This window comes from Daktulosphaira vitifoliae, unplaced genomic scaffold (genome assembly GCF_025091365.1).
Source record: "Daktulosphaira vitifoliae isolate Bord-2020 unplaced genomic scaffold, ASM2509136v1 Scaffold_1, whole genome shotgun sequence".
NCBI classification, from domain to species: Eukaryota; Metazoa; Arthropoda; class Insecta; order Hemiptera; family Phylloxeridae; genus Daktulosphaira; species Daktulosphaira vitifoliae.
The window spans coordinates 64868220-64886382 of record NW_026099572.1 but is presented as its reverse complement, the minus strand read 5'-3'; the positions used below and the strand labels follow the sequence as shown (position 1 = coordinate 64886382).

Here is an 18163-nt window from a genome sequence, read left to right as displayed (position 1 = left end):
TGTTTTTCAATATTAATAATTTTGTTAAACCATTACTATAATAGCTATTTTTGGGTTTTTAAGAATAAGCTTACTATAAAAGTAGTTTTTAAAAAATCTTAAAAAAAAAAAATTAATTGACTGTTTAATTTAATTTAATATTTTAATATTGAATTATTAATTATGATGAGTTTTATTTTGGCTCTGGTTAATTATTTGAATGCTATTAAGTTGTCATACTTAAAAAAATTGTTTTTTTTTTTAATAATCCTAGCAAATTTTATAAAATTCTTAATTTCTACATGTTATTTGGAATTTTACAGGTAGCTACTGATTATTACTCTACTAGTTCAGATGAATCTGCAACAGAAATTTCAACAGATTCAGAATTTGAACGTGATGATAAGACACCAACAAAACATAATATTCCAAATATTATAGTTAGTGAAAGTATTCAATCAAAAAAAGTAATTGAAGATATTAAAGTTGATCCATTAGTACCTGAAAATCCTAAAATAGCAGAAATAGTAAATCGAGTGGCTCATAATCGGCCAAATTTTGTACCATTTGCAAGGCCAGGTTATGAATTAAACAGAACTCAATCTACTGAAGGTATAGCTACTAAACGATCTTTGGAATTGAAAAAATTATATTTATTAGCTGGTAATGATAACGGCTTAGCTGTTAAAAAATCTGGATCTTCAGCAACTTTAGATACAAAATTTAAAAGTTTTGTTGATCAAATATCTGAATACCAAAAAAAATTGAATCCTGCACCTACTCCTAGTCCCACAATGCAAGCATTTTTACAGAATGCTAGTCCTATCATCAATAATAACGAAAAAAAGTTAAAGTATTTGTTAAATGATGATGATGACTTTCAACATGTTTGCTCAAAGAATTCAGAAGATACTACGAAAAAAAACAATGACAAGCAATTAAATAACAACGAAATAAATAATGTTAAAATCGAAGACATTGAAGTAGAAAATGAATTAGTAAGGCCTCATAGTCCAGTTTATGAAACTTCTATAATTGTTCCAGAATTTTGTCATCAAGTTAATGATGGTAAAAAAATAGAAATAAATTTCATGTCAACAGAAACTTCCAGTTCTTCAGAAAATGAGGATAAAGCTCCAGATATTGATTTTTCTAATGAAAAACCACTTATAGAAAATCATAGTTTACCAAAATTAGAATTTCACAACTCCCGAGGTGAACTCATTGATGAATTAGTTGAACCACCTTCTGCAGAAATTGACTCCAAAATATCTCATATTTATTCAGAAAATGGATTTAACAAAATTATCACAGTGCCCAAGTTGTCAAATGAAGATGATAATGTAAGGAATAGTGAAGTATTAAAGCATGTATCAACTACTGCTGATCTTTGTAAGACCAATGGAAGTGTAGCTGTAGAAACATCTGTACTCAATAGCAATGATATTAATAAAACTTCACGATCTTTATTGTGTAAATCAACAGATAATGTATCTAACATGGACGAAGAAGAACATACAATTGGAGGGCATACTGAAACCGAACTATCCGACTGGGCAAGAGATGATGATGTTGGAGTTTCAGAGGCTTGGGATGAATTTGTGCCAGTACCTATTAAATCGGTCACATATAGGAAACATCAACGGCCAAAATCCAAGAAAAAACTTAGAAATTCACCTAAAAAAAAACCAACTGAAGACACAAATGAGTATGGACATGTATGTGGTAAAATAGACAGTGATAATATAGAGTTTATGGATACTGTAAGTGATGAAAACAGTGATGAGCATGTGGCAGCCCTTAATCAGACACTGTTGCAAAACACCGGATACATAGAATTTGTTTGTAATCATGACATAGAAGATGAAGATGAGCAGAAAACTCCTGTGATTGAAACAATGAACTCCTTTTATAATGATAATGTTTCTGTGGATAAAGATGACAATGATACAACCACAAGTGACATGGTTACTGTAATAATGGACAGTGTTAAAATAAATCAAGATAAAAATGATGATGCTTTAACACCGATAGTTAATGACAATAATAAGACTTATTGTAATTATGTGCAACGACTACAAGAGAAAATTACTCCATTCAACAATATACGAGACTCTATTGATATCAAGAAAACAAAGAAGTCACCTGTTCATTCTATAAATGGTGTAACTATAACAGTAGATCCTTCTACAGTTATAGAATCTGTACAAAATCTTGTTGAATCCAATAAACTTATCGAACAAAATTCTACTACTTATAAATTACAACAGATAATAAAAGAAAGAATGAAAGAAAAAAATCTTGTCCATGACATGGTTATGAGCAAAATTCCTAGTAAATCACCTAACGAAAGAAAACAAAGACGAAATCGAACTTCTCCTTTTTCAACAGAACATTCTGTACATGATTTTGAATTTGTTAAACCACTTTCAGTTTTCCAATGTGCTACAGAAGTTAAAGCTCGCCCTGCTTCACTTTACATACCCACGAAAAGCCCAAAAAGTGAAAGAAAGCTTAATGATAATGTTTCTAAAACAGTCCCTTGTTCAGAAGCTTTTTCATTACCAGACATAAGAAGAGCTTTGTTTGAAGAAAAAGATACTAAAATAAATGTAGCTAATATATTAAAATCGACTGAAGAAATACGAGAAAATGCTCGAGCTAGAGCTAGGTTGAAGAGTGACTCAGAATTGGGGATAAGTCCTGAAGATAAGATAAAACAGCTAAAAGAAAAGTTAGAACGGCGAAGAGCAGTGAAAAGTGAATGTGATGGAATAGCTATACTATCTAAAAGCAAAAGTTGTCAGTCACTAGATGAACTTGATCAAGATCTTCCAATGGTAAGATACTTTTAAATATCTAGTTTTAATAAAATTTGATCTTAAACTATTAAATTCTTTGATAGCTATGTCTAAAAATATCTATTATGAAATAATAATATTAATTATTGTTATAACTTAAAAATGGGTATTATCGCATCAAAATAAATAAATAGGAATATAATAATCATTATCTTTATTAAGTGATTATATTTTATAAATAATTTTAGTGTGAAACACCTAAAAGAAATATTCAAACAAAGATTGATCGACCTGAAAGAAAGCGAAGTATTACTCAAGCTGTTATGGCAGCTATTTTTCAAAGAAAAACTCCATCTCCTAACAAAAACTATTCTCCATCTAGTCAACAAACATCACCTTCTAAATTTAAGTTTCTTATAAGTGGGAAAACAAAAGAAAAATCACAGGCAAGTACTTTTATGATCGTTAAATAAAAAATATTGTTCTCAAAATAAATTTATATTTCTTTATAAAAATATAGAATATATTTTATTGAGCTCCAAGCAAATGTTCATATATATTAAGAATTTAGAAATTTCTAAACAAATATTTATATAAATTACATGTAATTATTTCTTCTTCCAGTCAGCTGATAATATCACTATACTCAACAGAGAACATGTATGTTAACTTTTTTTTTTTTTTTTGAGTTATATTTATCTGTTTGTGTATTAATATTGATTTCTTGCATGGTTGGATTTTATTATTAAACTTATAGTCTTTTTGTTCTATTATTTAACAAAATATTAGCATATTTATGAATTATTATAATTAATATAATAATATAGAATCTTAATGACCCATCCCTTCCAAATTTTTCTTTTTAATTGAGTTCAGTTTATTACCACAACATTTTTTTGCAATAACTTAACTTTTAAAAACATTTTTTTATTATTATTATTATTATTTATGTTACTGTTGATATTATTTGTTTTTTATCTGTTTAACTAATTTGAACAAGTACCTAAGGTTTAATTGCAAGTTAAATTAATGAAAAGTAATTTGAGGATGTTAAGAGTACATGATTTTTGGATATTTTACATATATGAGCGACAATAAAAAGTTCAACATTTAGGTATCTGAAACAAGCACAATAGGCAGGTACTTGCCTACCTAGCACCCACAGACATGTTCTAATCTTTTTAAAATATATTGTATTTAAAATTATGTAATCCTTCATATTACATTAAATAATAAGTTTTATTATTTAATATTATTGTCAAGTTTATCTAATTAAAAAGATATTAAATAACAATGAGGTAAAAATAATTGAGGGAGTGGTTGTAGAACTTAAGCTTAAGTTTCAAATAGTATTTACCCTTATGGTTACTAATCATAATATAGTTTAAATGTATAATTAAAAAATCAAGTTTTTTTTTTTGTATTTGCTTATTGTAGTGCAAATTTCAATATTTAGTAGTTTTTTATTGACTATCAATCTGAAGGCTTATGTATAACTTCATTTATAAATAGTCTTAATTAAACAAAATTATTACCTAATAATGCTTATTTTTAGGAAAAGAAGTTTAATTCTATGACAGTAAATAAACCTGTACAACTAAAGTGTAATAGTGAGTCTGAAATTAGACGTCGCCTAATAGATTCTCTCGCTCCTCCAGTACCTCCATTACCAGCTTGTTACAAAGTTGATAGTCAGAATCTGAAAGGTATGATTTATATTTAATTAAATTAGTATAAGTATAATAATGTAATATTAATATTTTTTACTACTTCAGAAAATATTGATGATAATAAATCCAAAAATCATCAATTTGATGAAAATATAAATGACAGCATGTTTAGCAATGATAATAGATTGACAAAAACAGAAATTAAAATTGCTCGTGCATCTCAGCGTAAAAGGTATTAAATTTTCTTTAATATCAATTAAAATGTAATTCAATATCTAACTGATTTAAAGGTTAAGAATTGCACAAGAAATTCAAAGAAAATTAGAAGAATTAGATGTAAAACTAAAAATATTAGAAGCTGAAGGTGTGGAGGTTGAAAAAAGGTTAAGGGGCGAAGGTAATATAAAATAAATATTTTATTAAATACTTTTTGTTAATTAATCTACTACAACATTATTATAATTAGAAACACCTAAGTACTCAGAAAGTTTGTATTCTTACTTTTTAATAAAAAATGTATGAGGAGTAAAATTTGATTAGGAAAATTTTATGATAAGCTATGTTCTTATAAATTGTAGTTAAGTCTTTGATTGAGCACTTATTACTTTAAAGATAAATTCTAAAATGAGTGTATTCACAAATCTTAAAACATGAGTATAACTGAAAATATTCCTAATAGTATTTTATTATTATTATTCTATGAAAGCTTTAACCTATTCAACAAATGCTTTTTTATATTATCAAAAAATATAATCATACTGTTTTTATAGCTAAACTAATACTCTAATATATTAGATTTTAAAATATAAAATAATACACTATACATGCAATAGATACTTGTAATAACTATTGAGTACACCTGGGTAACAAGAACTCAAAAGTTCATCTACTTATTAAGGTCAATTTTATTTCATAACATATTTTTGCTTATTTTAGGAGATGAAGCAACTGAGGATGAGCCATCTTTATTACACACATATTGTGAACTTATGAGCGAAGTTAATCGATTAAGAAGAGAGGAACGTGAATTAGGATTACAAGCTCAAGAATTAGAAATAGAAGATAACTTAGCACGTCAAGATACCTTAAATTCCAATGGTATGTTACATTAATATTTTAATTAGAAAAATGTATAAGACAATAATTTTTACTATTCAATTCATAAGTTGTGAAGAAAAGTCAAAAAAGAAAAATATAATTGTTTCAGTGTTTAATATTTTGCTATCTTATTACACAACTTATTCAATATTTTTAATACCTTCAAATGTTTATTTGTTTATTCAAAAATATATTTTTTTAAATTAAATAGAAGTATAAATATTTCAATGTTTAAACATAGTTGTATTTATTTAATTTTATAATCAAATAAGAGCGTTCTATTTGGAAATTAGGAAAATACATTTAATTTCCTTATTTTTTCATTTTACTAATATTATCTTCAATTTTAACTAAAATTGATGCAACAACTGTAAGAACTTATTAAAAATAAATAAAACACAAATAATTTCATTGCAGAATAAAATGACTCAATATCAGATGCCTTTTTCCCTTTTAGTTTTTGACAATCAACTGACCTCACACTTATAAATAGGTTTTCCGCTCATATTTTGCTGTAAAAATATCCATGACCCAAATAAATAATTTTTTTAATATTTAACATTTTGTTTTTATTAAAATGTTTGTATTCTAAAAATAACTTGATGTTTATTAAATTATTTCTTTTCTTTTAATTTTCATTTTTGAGTTCTCAAATAACTAACTGATTTATTTTACATGTTATAAAATTTCAGAATTTGATTTAAGTTACAATTATTTGATCCAGTCTTCACACTAAACATGTTCTTAATTCTAAATACTATAATACAATATTTCTACTTTATGTGTTCTTAATTATAATATATTTAACTTTTCCAAATTTATATGGTATATAATATAAATTAATTTAATTCTTCGGTATATAATAGTTATAGTAGTAAAAATATATATTTTATTAATCAAAAATAATATAGATCGTTTAGTAATAACATAAAAGAGACACCATTTAACACCTTAATTATAGAATATATTAATTTGGTTTTAACCACTTATATAAAAGATTTGAAACCATTTATTATGTTATTATTTTTAACCTAATAACTCTAGTATTATTTTGGTATATTTTTTTATAAATGAAAATAAATAAAACAAGTGTTACATTACTAATTATTTATTTATTTTAATGGGTTCATTTAATAAAAGATGGTGTGTTAAAGTTAAAAATATTGAGTATCAAATTATTACTCATTTTAATACCAAACAAATTAATGAAGTTATGAGAATAATCCTTTTAGAAATTAACTAATTAATTAAAACATAAAAATTATAATTTAATGATGTTAATTTAAAAGAAAAAATCATAAAAATACTAAATATTAAACTGATTCACAAAACTTTAATTATCTAAATAATTATTTAAATGTGTTTTTTTAAATTTCTATTATTTTTATGTTTAACTAGGTGCATGATAGGGTTCTATAGTAGGTATTATATTTTAAATTTTTAATTATTCCTCAAATACTCCATTATTACCTACAAAGTGAATCAATTTACTTTGATCCATCATTACACTCAACAAAATTATATCGTAAGACTTATTATTTTTTTAAATTTATATAATTTAAAATTTTCCTTTAAAAATTCTTGTATATATTTCCGGATTGTTAAAAAGCATCTTTAAAACATAAATAAACTTAAATATACATAAATAAAGTTTAAAATGTCCCTTAAGATCAATATAAATGTTGACATTTTTATTTTAAACATGTTTAAAACACTTTTATTAAAGCAGTGTTTTAATTATAACAGCCTTTATTTTAAAATTTTATTTATAATATTAATTTACATTTTTTTTTTTCATTTTCAAAGATAGTAAAAATATAATTATTCTTGAAACAGAGTAGTATTTGATGAACATTAATATTAAAAGTTTTTAATTTATATTAATGATAAATATTTGAGACTTTGTAAATAAAATTCATCCTATATATATGTTTTGGTTGAGAGAATAAAATTAATTGATATTGTTTATGATTTGTGACTAAAATATTTGATTATTTTTATTATTAATTGTAACAAAAAGTATGAAATTTAATTTGGTGTTGCATAATTTATCATTAATTTTTAATAGTCACATATATATATATATATATATATACATAAATACTAAAAGCTTGAGTATGTCATTTTTTTATTTATATTTTTTCTGTTTATAGATAACAACTGGAGTATTATTTCACCAACACATTAATAAAACAGTATCACAAAATAATAACAAAAGCTTATTTTTGTTTATATTATGAATCATATAGTTGTTGAAAGAATGACAGACCCCATTAACAAGAATTTATAGCTCACTTATTATTTAAGAATATTCGTATAACAAATTATATTGTATTTATTTTTTTATAATTGTTTTTCTTCTTTATAGACTATAATATATTATTTTAAGTAAGCTAATGTGTGATAGTTTCATTAACAAACAAGTAAATTATTTAATTCTGTTAATAGTATTTTAATAATAAGATCTTAAGCCAAAGCTAACATTTAATTTAATTGTATAACAATAGTGTAACAATTATATTTTTTTAATTTTTTTGTATAATCTGTGATATGTTTAGAGTTTTATAATCGATGGGCCTTATATTTTAAGACTAAACATTGTTCATCATTGCTGCACGCTACTTTTTAAAATTTCTTTATAGTATTATTCAAAGTATTTTTCGATTTTTTTATTTTACATTATAAAATAATAAAGCATATTTTTATTATTATGGTTTTATATAAATAAATAATGATATATAAATATATATATATATACTATTGAAAAATAAGCAATAATAATATTTTTAAAAATATAAAATAATAATAGTATTAAAGTCTAATAAAGCTGTTAAAGAGTATTAGAACAGTCTTAATAAAAATCTTTTAAAATAATGTGATTTAAATTTTTTAATCATCTCCTTTCAGATATGATTCTAGTGGATTAGGACCTCTTCGTTTTGCTAATACCGATGTACTGCTATCTGCTTACAAATAATAAAAAGTTTTATAATTATGTATAAATTTTATAAAATAAAATTTTATTACTACCAGACTGTATTTGAGTTTGAACATGGTTTACATTTAAGCAATTCAACCATTCTGTTAAACCAATGTTATTGTCGTAATCAACATCACAATGTCGAGGAAGTTTCTTTCCACATTGTTTTAACTTGCTGTCAGAGGACATTTCTTCTCTGAAACTTTTCCATTCTTTACGCTCTAAAACCTATTTATTCATTAAATTTTAATGTTAACTAATGGTAATAAGCTAAGTTTTTATTACTTTATTGTGATTTGTATCTAATGAATGGAAAATATCTGTTATTATAGCTTCATAGTCCGAGTGTGATGAATTGTTTTGACTAAAATTTTACATTAGTAATAAATTAGTATCTTGTTAATATCTTATATCTGACTGTAGTTAGTATACTTAGAATTTTAGTGATTAGGATTTATAACATTTCTTTAAAATAGAATTAAAATTTTTTATTTTAATCACTTAATATTAAATTTTTATTAAAAATTCAAAATTTATCTATTATTAAATCATCTAAAACTAGCATTAATAAAATAATTATGACTTAAAAATATTTTTATTAATCATCTCTCAGATAATTAAATAACTAACTTGTGTTTCTGTTTTAAATAATTCATGAGATCTTTTAAGAAAATAGTTTTTTTATGGTCTGGACATCCTTTCATTGGTCTAGAAATTTCTGGTACAGTATCACACTTTGGGTTTGAGTCTTTTACTGAAGTTCCTGGTATAGGTTTCCCATTATCTTCTTGGGCACACCAACAATAACCTACACAAAAAGTATCGTAAAATCTAAATAAAAATTGTTTTTTAATATAAAAAATTAACTTTAATAACTTGCCAACAGATTTATAACATTGAACACGTTTGTATCGTCCTTCTGATGTACATTCTGGAATATATTTGTGGGATGATGCTGAGGGGTCATCTAAAGCTTCTTGTCTGTCTTTTAAACAGTCATTAACTAAAGAAAGAAGGATAGTATAGGTATTTTATATATATATATATATTATTTTATTTAATCAAAACTAAAATAAAGTCTTAAAAGTGTGCTCAAAAAGTATTTAAGCATGTTTTTACAATACAAATTAAATACTATAAAACATTCATTGTGCATCATATAACTGAACAAAATACATTATAACTTCTTTATACTTATTACTTCTATTTATTTAACTATTTGCTTTTTAATAGGGACGGTGTGCCCGAGTGTAATGCAGCAGTGCCTGATATTCACTGTCTAGGGTATAAGACTTGGTCATGGGAGGTTCCATTTTCTGAACTAATTATCATTTTAGTAATTAGAGTTCCCATCCCTTTCTCTGGTAATGGTCTAACCACTAATCCCGGAGTATACAAGGTTAAAAAACTTCCTATTAGAAGAGCACACTCAATTGCCCTTAATGGGTAATAAAAAGCATTTCAAAAACATTTGATTTTTATGGTATTAATTACTTTAGTTCTATTTATAAATATGAATAGGAATCATAGAATGTATTTTTTTTAGAAAAATAAGAAAACAATTTTAAACGCTTATATGTTTAAACTTTTTGTTTAATAAGAAATAAATTTTCAAGTTACAGTTATTCATAAACATTTATCTATAGATATATGAAGAAATATTATGGTAAATATTGGATCAAAATTGCTTTAGTGTATTGTTTAATTATATTCTAATACTTAATAAATAAGTACCTTCAGATTCTTCTTCTTGGTCTCCTTCAGCCATTAAACCAGGTAAGCTACCACTTAGAGTAGCTACACTTTCTTGTAATACTAAAATTAATAAAGCATTAGTTAATAAAATTAATTTTATAACACAGTCTATTTACTATCTTCAGGATCTGCTTCTTCTAGTCCAATTCCGCCTTTATCTTCATAATCGTCAATTGGCGCAGAAGTTGTAGTAGTTGTTGTAGTTGTAGTAGAAGTCGTAGTCGTTAACTTTTTACCCAGCGCTTCCACTATTTCATAAAAATATAAATAAGGATTTAATTAAAATTTTTTAATTTGTTAAGAAAAATTATCTTACGATCAACAGTTAAACAATTAGTCCATTCAAATTTTGACAAAATATTGTTATGGTCTATGTCGCACATGCGCACGAATGACCGAGAACATCTTTTAGGTCTAACTACCTTACGAACCAGTCGCTTAAGTTCTCTATATTCAACTTTAGTCAAGTTATTGTTCCTGTCATTATCTAATGTATTGAATTTCCATTCTAAGGCCCGTTTTTCTAAAACGCTCGAATCTAACAATGAACGATCGCCACCTAAAACGTAAAATGTATTAACTGAGAAATTGTGGCTATTTGAATGTTGTAGGTAATAATTTTTAGGTGTACATTTCATACGGGATAGCAATGAGCTAAGAAAAAAATGATCTTATCATCATATAAAAAAATTAATTGATAAAAACAAGAACCCTAAATGTTCTTAAGTAATACTTTTGTTTGAATTTTTTACTTACTGGTGGTAGCTATAGCTGTGTATTGTTCGCGGTTGTACTCTGTTTTAAATATGCGCACTAAATTATTTACGAAAGCCGCTTTATCACTTTTGCTGCATTCTGTAAAATCATTAAAACTGTAATGAGCAAGTTGTCTAAACAAAACATACAAATTGAAGTTTGAAATATCATAAGTTATACATTAAAATGAAGGCAGTTCTCAGTTAAATGATCAATATTTAAAAATTTGTCCAGTCTAACATGCCATCTTAAAATTGAGTCATTATTAAGCGTCAAATTTAACATCAAAATGAATTTTTATACCTTTGGTAGGGTTGGTTCCTTTTTTTGACGATCCTCTTCGCCATTTACCTAATTGATTTAAAAATTAAATGTCATGTTTTCCGATTGGACACACATAGTTTTTATTTTAAAACGTACCTTTGCCACCATCGCATTTCGGTTTTTGTCCCCGTACAATAGTGTTGGGCACGACTTTTCCGGCTGGCGTCACGCACCAACAGTACCCTTCTTTTTTATGACACTGGATTCGGAAATAAGTACCGTCTGCCTTACATCTGGGCACATACGAGTCCGGCGTTCTGTTCGGATCTACCGTTTTTATGGTCTGGTCCACCCAACAAGGCTGCTTTTCTACAACATAATATGATCTGTGAATAAAATTTTTTTTAACACAATCGACCAAAATTAACTTATAAAAGTAAATAATCGTACAAAATTATACTGTACAGTAAAACGGAAGTGGAAATTAAAGCAATTCCCGTGTTTCATTATAGACTAGTAGTTCGCCGGAATTGATTATTAACTCGATATAGGAACTGTATTGTCACGATTCAGTTATTTTTATTTGTTTGTTTTTTAAACAAAAAAAATTTGGTTGCCGAGCAAAACGTTATAACTGAACATTTAGCATCCCGAGTATGGTCATTGGGTATAAATTCAATGTGGAGGCCACCCGTTGTATGTTATTCGTAGGTACGCACCAGGTACACAGGTGTCCAGCGTCCAGGTGGACGAATGTTTTCATTGCATACGTACAACAGAGAATTATTCTCTCTGGAGAATACAAGAACGAAGAGATTGCGATTGTTTGAGAGAAGAGAAATCGCACCTGCATCACCCGCGTTCAAATTTGTATGCGCGAAAAGAAATTGTGATTAGCACTTGTTACTAGTGAATACTAAACTTGTATTAACAAGAATTAACAGATTGTTAACAATCTTAATTGTTTCTACTGACTGAGCGAGTTAAAAATCATTATTAGAAACTTAATAATTATTCGACGAACAATTGTGTTTAAAAGTCGAGAGCTGTACAGCATTTCGAAATTCGAATACAGTGAACAACTTAACGTTGGCCTTTTAAGATCCCTCGCATTTCTGCCAGTGCAATCCAACGTAGCATTGTGGTAAAACATTACGACTTACCTTTGCACCGCCCCCTGTGCTTAACACGCAACAGAGAGTCGTTAAAGCACCGGACTCGAAGTAAGGCACACCTATTCGGGTAGCTCACGTTGTCGGTACCGCACACCGGTCTCTTGGTCGCCGCTTTTCTCCTTTCGCACCGTTCCACGCGACCTTTACAGTCGAACTCCTGCGGACACAAACCGTTCAATAATTAATAACTATTATCAGGCGGAATAAACATTATTTACTCTACTCTGTGGGTTAAGTGACTTGGGTTATTTATGTATTCCGGTTGGACAACGTGCACAACACTCAACAGTGTTCGATGAAAAGTAAACAACAATTGAGTGTCTACACGATTCTCAGAACCAGTCGACTACCATTAGCAGCGTGTTTATACTTCGCGTAACTGAGTTCGTCTAATATTAAATAATTACCTAATGTAATAGGCAATACAATTATTATTTATTTATGTAAATAATTCGTTACACATCCGTACGATAAAAACGAAGAGTAATTAAAATATCAAAAAAGTTAACCGAAGTGCGATTTTCGATGTACCGCTGATTTTTGACACAAACCTGCTGGACAGTAATTAATTTTAATGTTGTTCAAAGCGATGAAAAAAATATGTGGTGATAAAATTATTTCAAGAGTTTAAACCAGTAGAGTTGTAAAAATAAAAAAAATCCAATTGAAATTGAAATTTTGTATAGTCATAACGAGACCTAATGAAAACTAGTCGAGACTATATAGTGACTTAATCATAAACGCTTTTGACACAAGTATGTCAATAGTTCTATTAACATTTGGCTTTGTGAGCATTGAAGAACAGTTTTAGGATATTTAATATTTATTTCGTATCAACTTCGTCTAAGATAATGTCGTCGGACAATATTTGTTTTTTTTTTTTTTCATGTTAAATTTTATTAGTTTTCTTATCGATTAGGTATTCTATAAGAATAATAGGATTAAGACCTATACGGAGCGGTACCCTTATATGCCTCCTCCCCTATGGAAAATATCGCTACCATAAAGGGATGAACAAAAATAAAAAATCAGAAAAACTGTACATCACAAATTATGACGGCCTTTTAAAATTTAAGCCCATAGATATCTGGACGTGCGATCCCATTAATGCGGCCATTTTTTTTTCAAACTAAATCTTATTAAAAGATTGAAAAATTCAAAAAACTGCAGAAATTTCATAGTGATCAACTGATAACTTGACATAAAATCGTAATAAATTGTTGAAAGTAGTAGATAGTTAAAGACTTCATATTACAAATGAAATAGTGTGCTTGCTAAATTCTTTTATTTATGTGTCAACAGACGTATTACACATGTTATAGTAGACATACTCAAGAGGGCTGGTGGATAGGTCTAAATGAACTGTGAAAGATAAACCAGTTCCAAATATTTTTGCAGAGCAACGTTTTACATAGAGGTGCTTTATCAGTATAAAAAAGTGATTTTACGACAACCGGTCGTCGTCTAATAACATTAATTGGATAACAGCCACGGTCAGAAAGAGCTGCACGTCTGCGACATAAGTCCTATTACAGCTCTGTAATTTATATACACTTATTATATCTATATAAATAAATATGCATGTTATGCGAACACGTCGTACCTGTCATGCGTCTTATGCAGTGGCAAATGCGATTTCACCTTATAGCCGTACGCTCATGTACTGGTTTACATGGTAACAAGTAGCATATAAAAAACAAATCAACGTTCTTGACAGTTTTAAGTTAATGTGTAAGTATAAGTGTATACCGTATGATGATACTACATACATAGAAAATATTATCTCGTGTCTTCAGTTTTTAAGCGTATTTAAAAATCGTATGCGGTTTGCAATAATATTACGATTACCAGAGTGACGTTAAATTTAGAACAGATAAATTACTAAAAAAACAGTGAAGTCAACAGGGTTCTGAGAATATGGACGAATTAAAAATATACTTAAAAAAACGACCAATAAATATTTCAAGTGAATTATACCGAAAATGTAAATTTTACAATTAAATAAGCTTGTTAAAAAGTATTTTTTTTTGAAAGCAACTTGCTTTTATTTATTTTTTTCATTTTGAACACAAATAATTAAATCGGCGGCTTATGAGAACTTTCCTAACAAAATATCATATGACACATTCATAATCAGTAATCTTTGTTAAGTAGAGAGAAGTCTGAAGATTAGCTGCCGTGAAAGATCATTTAAGTCCAATTCGAATACATAAATGTTGTATGATATGATGTTTGAAAATCAATTGTTAGTTTTTTTTTTGACGATCTTGCGGAAATTTTATTTTGATTTGAAAAATGACCAATAAACTTAAAATATAAAGAGTAAAACTGTTATGGAATATTTGATTATGTAAGGACGTTTGTGCCATTGTTGTCGGACAAAATATTTTCCATACAAAGATGACCATTGTCAATATAGTTACCCCCTGATCTAAAAAATGTCTATGGGGATAAAAAAAAAGTTCTAAATTATCTTTTTTTTTTTAAACTGTTTTTGTATTAAATAGGCCAAATAATAGGGAATAATTGATTGTCTTGGTAAAAGTATAGCACTTTAAATAAGATATAGCAATCTATCCTCTCAACAACCCTAAAAATGGCCCATGACAACCGTAAAAACATTATGAACTTCAATTTTAGATGACTATTGAACCTGAAAAGAATTTGAGAAATTTAATGTTCCTTTATGATATCTTTCATAGATGTTAACTAGAGAACGAACAAAACAAACTACAGTAAACTTTTGATTTTTATTCAAAGCTCTTTAAGAATTACTCTTGCAAAAAATAATTCCAACTAATAAGAACAACTGAACATTAAGAGGGTTTGATCATTAATGATCAAATCTTACAATGTAAATTTGTATTATCTTACTGAATATTGATCATTTATTTGAAAACAATCTAATATTAATTATCTAGGATTTTATCTGGAAGAAAACAATAAATAACTTCGGTATGGTTTCAATAGTCGATCCATAAACACGGTTGGGCTGTTTTAAGTGTTTATTAAACAGCTCTCGAATCCTTCGCACTCAAAACGTTAGTTGAAAAATAAAACACACGAATCGTCTCGCGGGAATACAAATGATTCTACAATATCGACGGAACAGGTTTTTTAGACCAATTAAGGAGAAGTAACATCGAAATGATTAGGATTTCGACATCGGAATGGACAAACGTTTGAAAAAACGAATCGGAGAAATACCGAAATAAGAGAAGAATATGTTTAGGAAAATAATCGCGGGAGTATTGGGAGGAGTTGGAGTTCGACACAAGAGAAAATAATGGCTTTCAATAAACAACTCGACAGACCAGGTGCATCGATTGCATTGTGAAGTCAACCCTAGACTTGCCGGCACCGAAGTATATTTTTTTGTTGTATTCTTGTAGAAGTGGACATGATTTTTTTTTTTTTACCTCTAGGGTTTTTATACGTACACATGTAACATTTATACAAAGGTGTTTGAGTCGTGCCCAATATTAGCAGCCAAGTGCGTGTGTAATGTTCTCGACCTCATAAAAACTATTTCAAAACAAGCCAGACAATACGTCGCCAGTGAAATTGGTGTCCCGAAGATACTTTTTCATAAAATTCAATTCAACACAATTCTATTCGAGTCGAGATAGAAACTATTCGAAATTCGATCAAAATAATTAACCCACTTTGTTGGAACCGTCTAAAATTTCATTCGTTGAGAAAAACAATAAAATTTATTTTATTCAAAGTACAAAACAAAAAACAGTGTCACGTCCCACTAAACTGTAACCTTAGGGGACGTAAAGGAATCAGTTGTTTTTATTTTCTCTGCATGAATATATCCTTGTGTTAATATAATTGTGTGCTTTTTTACCTTATGCGGAAGAGCAGACGAAAAGCCAGCTGGTATGTGTAATAACAGCATCCACGGGATAAGACCAGCGACTAAATGAAAGTTCATGACGGCAACCGACGTGTCATTCTTTTTGCGCAGAGGAGTCTGTAAACTTTACTTAGGAATAGAACTATGCACCGTGTACAGAATTACATGATTTCGAATCTAAAATCAAATATAAACTTTTTTAATATTTAGAGTTATTTGCTATTACTAATTTTATTTCCAAATGTCGAAAACGATCAAATAAAAATACTGGCATCACTTATCTTAGTAGTGGTAACGTAGAATTGTCTATAAAATATTTCAAAACTTAAATGTTTAAACGAATTTTCCAGGTATACAAAAATTCAATAAATCTTTTATTAATTCCGATATTCAAATCGTATAAACACGTATTCCTCTCGATTATTCTCTTGTGCTGTATTTTTTTTTTTGTTTACTTTCAAAGTTTAATTTTACTCAATTAGTATTAGTTTTTTGTTTTTTTTGGAAAAAAACGGTGTTTACAAATCTCAATCGACATTATTATTAAACTTCATAGTATAGAAAAATAATACACATAAAATATACACAATTAGATATACAATTAAAAAAATAAAATATTAATTAAAGTTAAATTAAAAACTTAAGCTTTTAATTAATCAAAATTAGTCAATTAGATATCAATGCGTTATGTTATAACAATGTGCACATCAATAAACAAGACAGTCATTATAATTTGACTTTACATAAAACCTTCAACAGTAACTATGATAATAATTTACTTCCCTTTGACTAATTATTCGAATACTCTGTTGTAAACATTTTCTCCTACTCGGTAAAATATCTACAATGATGTGTTAACCAGTACGATGAATTTAAACAGCTATTAATTAGCGAGATTTAACACCAAACTAAAAAGTAAATTAAAATGAGAGCGGCTTTGTATTTACTTTATTTTCGCCGTAAAAAGCTTACATTTTTGACACGCTGTTGAACTTGTCAGCGAATGGTGACGAGTCGCCCGGCAAAGTCGATAAACACATTCACTACGACAAAAGTTAACTGTGTTGAAAACGTACGAAAAACGGAACTCGAATGAACACCGTCTCGGTCCGATATGAGAACAACGAGCGACCCGAAGCAGAACCGACCGACCTGCGAGCACAACCGTATGCCACTGTTGCTTTGGAACGGGTCCGGCGACGGTGACGGACCCGAATGTTATACTAACATTACTCATATGAAAAAGGTGCACTGCGGTGGTGAGGCGTCCCATAAGCGTCTTGATGTACGGCCGCCAAACGTTAGGTATCGAGTACGACGAATTTATGTGCATCACCTCCCCCCTCCCCGTCCACCGGTAAAATTACAATGTGTCTGTGCGTACGAGTGATTTTCGCGGTTAATTCTCCCGGACACCGAACGCAGTTCTCTATATTATTATTATTACTTTTGTTATATTATTATTACTTGTTTTGACGTACGTACCCCGCCCGCTTCTTTAGATCTTTAGTTGTGCTCAACAGTTTTGACCCTTTTCATCGAACCGTACTCGTTCAGGTAATACATGAATAATAATGCACAGCATATTAAATGTATAATAAAACTTTAAGTGTAGATTTAAAAACACATACGGTTGTATTTTGTAGACACGATGCGTTCGGAACACGGTTACCAAAATTTCATGATTTCCGACCGCGTTTCAATTTTTTGATAAAAGCTTCTTTATTTTCAGTAGACGCAGCTCAGTTAGAACAAATTTAATATTGTGACGTTACTCGATTTGACGTTGGTCGGATAATAGGTGAAAAATTCTGTTGTTTTAT

The 18163-nt window shown here is 28.1% G+C and overlaps 2 protein-coding genes across 11 annotated transcripts in view; one reads left to right on the top strand and one right to left on the bottom strand.

The window, feature by feature from the left end:
• The window catches only part of LOC126895633 (F-actin-monooxygenase Mical), a 27525-nt gene extending 19403 nt beyond the window's left edge, over positions 1 to 8122 (top strand). For 3 of the 5 annotated variants that reach the window (XM_050667730.1, XM_050667731.1, XM_050667734.1), the window contains 8 exons: positions 303 to 2819; positions 3029 to 3226; positions 3405 to 3440; positions 4336 to 4486; positions 4556 to 4682; positions 4741 to 4847; positions 5387 to 5548; positions 7702 to 8122. In XM_050667730.1, the coding sequence (XP_050523687.1) occupies positions 303 to 2819; positions 3029 to 3226; positions 3405 to 3440; positions 4336 to 4486; positions 4556 to 4682; positions 4741 to 4847; positions 5387 to 5548; positions 7702 to 7736 (3333 nt within the window). In that variant the 3' untranslated portion in view covers positions 7737 to 8122. Of the gene's footprint in view, positions 1 to 302; positions 2820 to 3028; positions 3227 to 3300; positions 3442 to 4335; positions 4487 to 4555; positions 4683 to 4740; positions 4848 to 5386; positions 5549 to 7701 lie in introns of those variants that run through there. The other 2 variants (XM_050667732.1, XM_050667735.1) reach the window with 2 other exon arrangements.
• Positions 8015 to 18163, bottom strand: LOC126895634 (SPARC-related modular calcium-binding protein 1). Of its 6 annotated transcripts, none has more exons than XM_050667739.1 (14): positions 17972 to 18163; positions 16332 to 16517; positions 12467 to 12635; positions 11460 to 11672; positions 11343 to 11390; positions 11040 to 11138; positions 10600 to 10842; positions 10400 to 10531; positions 10263 to 10343; positions 9409 to 9531; positions 9159 to 9336; positions 8814 to 8892; positions 8579 to 8756; positions 8015 to 8514 (listed from the first exon to the last, which is right to left on the bottom strand). In XM_050667739.1, the coding sequence occupies exons 2-14, from the start codon at positions 16416 to 16418 to the stop codon at positions 8438 to 8440; spliced, it is 1707 nt and encodes a 568-aa protein (XP_050523696.1). In that variant the 5' UTR covers positions 16419 to 16517; positions 17972 to 18163; the 3' UTR covers positions 8015 to 8437. The 6 variants fall into 6 exon arrangements, with proteins under 6 accessions (XP_050523696.1, XP_050523697.1, XP_050523695.1 ...); XM_050667740.1 differs by lacking the exon at positions 17972 to 18163 and adding an exon at positions 17826 to 17921; XM_050667738.1 differs by lacking the exon at positions 17972 to 18163 and adding an exon at positions 17808 to 17905.